General features: G+C 42.6%; 1 protein-coding gene across 1 annotated transcript; it reads left to right on the top strand.

Annotated features, from left to right (window-relative positions):
• Positions 1 to 742: 742 nt before the first annotated feature.
• LOC120044709 (claudin-6-like) lies at positions 743 to 1,387 on the top strand. Its single transcript, XM_038989387.1, has one exon. It carries the CDS (start codon positions 743 to 745, stop codon positions 1,385 to 1,387), a length of 645 nt encoding a protein of 214 aa, XP_038845315.1.
• The last annotated feature ends 3,050 nt before the right edge of the window (positions 1,388 to 4,437 follow it).

Below are 4,437 nucleotides of genomic sequence, written 5' to 3'. Positions count from 1 at the left end.
CACTGTACCAGTCCTGTATGAAAGCCCTGCTGTGTTCCGATCCTCCTCGTGTTTTTCTGAGATAATCCAGTGTTCCGGCCAGGCAGGCATAGCAGCTCGTAGCTCCAACACCCACAACAGCACAGTCAATGGAAACCATTCTCTCTGCTCCTTCGGATCCACACTGGAATCCAGTCACTCTCAGGCCCTCCCTGCCTGTTTACAAATAGTTATGATAAACATTATTTACAGTAGCTAAGCACTGTGATTATTTAACTTTTAAATGTTTATTAATGCCATGTTAATCTGTGTAGGAGTCAATAGGCTGGGTGAATGTTATTTACAGTGATTAATGATTTGATTTGCTATTATTCTGATGGTTTAGAAGTACATTTGCATAAGTACAGTTCAGAAATGTCCTCAGCTGGATCATTATACTAACCACTGCTTTAATTCCATCTGGTTGTTAGGACGTTTGGCCTTGTCTGTCCCCAGTTGGCCTCCACATCAACCAGAGAGAAGGAGAGGGGCAAGAAGAAGAAGAAGAGGAGGAAGACATCTGTTTTTCAAGATTTCGGAGGTGCATAGACTTTCCACAGCTTGGGACTATTTTAGTGAGACAAAGAGAAAGGACTTTACCATCCCAGTAACAACCAACGTGGTACAAATACTTACGAAGATCCAGCCAAATACCGGTAGACATCGTCAACCGTCACCACAACCGTTACTACTACCACAACAACAACAGCCTTTCACCTTCACCATGGCGACCACCGGCATGCAGCTCCTGGGCCTGGTCTTGTCCCTGGTTGGCTGGGTGGGCGGCTTCCTGGTATGCTCTATTCCGCTGTGGCGCGTCACCGCCTTCATCGGCAACAACATTGTGACGGCTCAGATCATCTGGGAGGGGCTGTGGATGACCTGCATTGTCCAATCAACGGGCCAGATCCAGTGCAAGGTGTACGACAGTCTCTTGGCCCTGCCCAGCGACATGCAGGCGGCCCGGAGCCTCACCGTGCTCTCCGTCCTCCTCTGTGGCCTGGCCCTGGCTCTAGGTGTGGTGGGGGTAAAGTGCACCAAGTGTATTGGTCAGAATAGTCTGAAGGCTCGTATTGCAAGGATCTCCGGCTTTCTGTTCGGCATTGCTGGGTTTCTCTACCTGGTTCCTATCTGCTGGACGGCCCACTCCATTATCAGGGACTTCTATGATCCCCACGTGGCTGCGCCGCACAAGAGAGAGCTAGGCCCCGCCCTATACCTGGGCTGGGGGGCGTCAGCCTTGCTCCTGATTGGTGGGTCGCTGCTGTATGCGGGGTCGAGTCCTCCCGGCATCCCCGGGTCTCCGACCTTCAGCAGCGACAGCAGCCCCCGTAGAGGACCTGCCGCTCAGGTCAGAGGTTACGTCTGATCGGAATGCCACAAAACACAAAACAACACCCCATGATTCCGAGAATCTATGATTCCATGATTCCGCCCCGACAACATGAAAAACCCTCCTCTCTTAGTATTTATACTTTTTAATACTTTGGAATGTTATTATTATTCTGTGGTGCTTTTTCTCATTCTTTCAAAAGATGCACTAGGAGGTTATGAAGGGAATTGTGAAATCATTTTGTTATTTCATGTGTCCCTGTTGTCCTCCTGATAACCCTATTTTCTGTCAGTCTGTCTGTCAGTGTAAAACCCAATAAAATAATCTGTCTTTCAATTCCTCTCTGGGAAACTCCTCTGTGTGAATTCATCTATTCTAGGATACAGTAGCCTATATTCGCTTCAAACCAAAGGATTAGAAATGATGGTCACCAAGAGTAAATGTCTTGGCATTGTAGTGGGCCAATGGAACATGTCATGTAGTCACCATTGTGCACTGTGAGTGGTGGTGCAGATTGGAACGGAACAATAGAACAATGGGGAACTGTGTACGTGTGTACGTCTGTGAGTGTGTGGTGTAGCGCTGATGGAGAGAGCACCAGCGAATGGTCTTTTTCCCAACCAGCTACCACTCATCCTCCATCTCCCATCAGGCCATCACTACAGACTGTACAATTATCTCCATGTTTCAATGTCTCCAGTCCAGTCTAGATATCAAAACCGGGGTCCTGTCCTCAGTTCTTAGGGGACACTGCCCGCGTCCCAAATACCACCCGATTCCCTATACAGTTCAATGCTTTTGATGGAAGCATAGAGCTCTGGTTTAAAACTAGTGCACTACAATGGGCTCTGATCAAACGAAGTGCACTATATAGGGAATAGGGTTCAATTTAAGACTCAGACTGTATCCAGTCCAGCAGAACCAGGCTCTTTACAAATGATTGGCTGACAATGACATCATCACCTGATGATGTCATTGTATAGTTCCCATACAATGTAAGACAGGGTTCGTCAACTAGGTTTTTGCCTCGGGCCCAAAAGGTTTTCTGAGCTAATAGTCGGCGGGCCGGAACATAATTAGCATATAATACGAGCAAGGTTAATAGGCTTACACTACAAATGGAACAACATTGTTTTTGAACACATGATCAATACGTAATACATTGAATGACAATAACATAATCATTTTGAATTGATTAAACTCATAAAATCACCAATGTCTTCTTATTCAGTTCTTATTTTGTGTATTTCTCTGTGCGTTGATTGGTGGGGAAAAACAGCTCTACGTAGTCTACCGTAGGCTACGCTAGTTTTAATTACGGCAACATTCCTTCACAACAATTACCTTCCATATACTGGATGATTTGATGTCAAATCTCCACTGTTGATTGAGTACATTAGAAGAAATTACAAACATCTCTCCATTCAAACGGTAAGTGTGTGTGTGTGTTTTGTCGAAGCATGTCATGTGGGATGTGTTGAGGCCCAGTAATAAATATTGTATTCATGAGACATAGTTGACATCCTTCAGATTCTACAGAGCAGCGCTGTTATAGCTACTTTAATTTGATAAGTAGCTTCATAAGATCTATCCATCTTGTAAATATGACAACTCACATCACCGGCAGGAATAATGACTATCAATGTATCATATAGAAATGCAGATTTCATTAACTGTACAGCAGCAGATACGTATTACAGTGCATGGCATGTAGCCTCTTAGTGTAGGTACAGTCTGAGGTCATTAAAGATCCCATGGTGCTTATTGTAAGAGTAGGGGTGTTAACCCCGGTGTCCTGGCTAAATTCCCAATCTGGCCCTCAAACCATCACGGTCACCTAAGAATCCCCAGTTTACAATTGGCTCATTCATCCCCCTCCTCTCCCCTGTAAATGAGAATGTGTTCTCAGTCAACTTGCTTGGTAAAATAAACTAATAACACACTAATTATTGTATTTTTCTTGTTTATATTGAATACATCGTTTAAACATTCACAGTGTAGCTTGGAAAACGTATGTGAACCCCTAGGTAATTGGAGTCAGGAGTCAGCTAACCTAGAGTCCAATCAATGAGATGAGAGCTTCCCTGCCCTATAATAAACACTCACAAAATTTGAGTTTGCTATTCACAAGAAGCATTGCCTGATGTGAATCATACCTCCAACAAAAGAGATACAGTATATAAATAAATCAAGTAACATATTTTAAACACACACATTCTACTTTTAATTAAAGTAGAATGTCTGCACACAAAATGGTATCCATCTCATTAAATTAAACACATGTTGTCATCTGCTATAAGCAGTTGTTTATACATTGTCTTGTTTCTTTGACTGGTTGGTGGTGAGGACGCTCTTGGCAGCTTGTCTCTCTCTGTGTCCAGCCTTACCAGCTAATAGTAGAGGCTAGTAGACAGCAGTGGTGGAAAAAGTACCCAATTGTCATACTTGAGTAAAAGTAAAGATACCTTAAAAGAAAATGACTCAAGTAAAAGTGAGTCACCCAGTAAAATACTACTTGAGTAAAAGTCTAAAAGTATTTGTTTTTAAATGTATTTAAGCATCAAAAGTAAAAGTATAAATCATTTAAAATTCCTCATATTAAGCAAACCAGATGACACAATTTTTTTTTTTTTTTTAAATTTACAGATATCCAGGAGCACAGTTCAACACTCAGACATAATTTACAAATGAAGCATTTGTGTTTAGTGAGTCCGCCAGATCAGAGGTAGTAGGGATGACCAGGGATGTTCTCTTGATAAGTGCGTGAATTAGACAATTTTCCTGTCCTGCTAAGCATTAAAAATGTGACGAGTACTTTCGGGTGTCAGGGAAAATGTAAGGAGTAAAAAGTATATTATTTTATTTAGGAATGTAGTGGTAAAAGTTGTCAAAAATATTAATAGTAAAGTAAAGTACAGATACCCCCAAAAAACTACTTAGGTAGTACTTTAAAGTATTTTTACTTAAGTACTTTACACCACTAGTAGACAACCTTCCTCTCTCTGCGTCCAGCCCTACTAGCTAACAGTAGAGGCTAGTAGAGACGGAGACACAATGCCACTGTATGGAGCATCAGGATCACAGCC

The sequence above is a fragment of the Salvelinus namaycush genome, chromosome 3, assembly GCF_016432855.1.
Source record: "Salvelinus namaycush isolate Seneca chromosome 3, SaNama_1.0, whole genome shotgun sequence".
Classification (NCBI taxonomy): Eukaryota; Metazoa; Chordata; class Actinopteri; order Salmoniformes; family Salmonidae; genus Salvelinus; species Salvelinus namaycush.
Note: the sequence above shows the minus strand (reverse complement) of the source record. Positions and strands in the feature narration are given on the sequence as shown.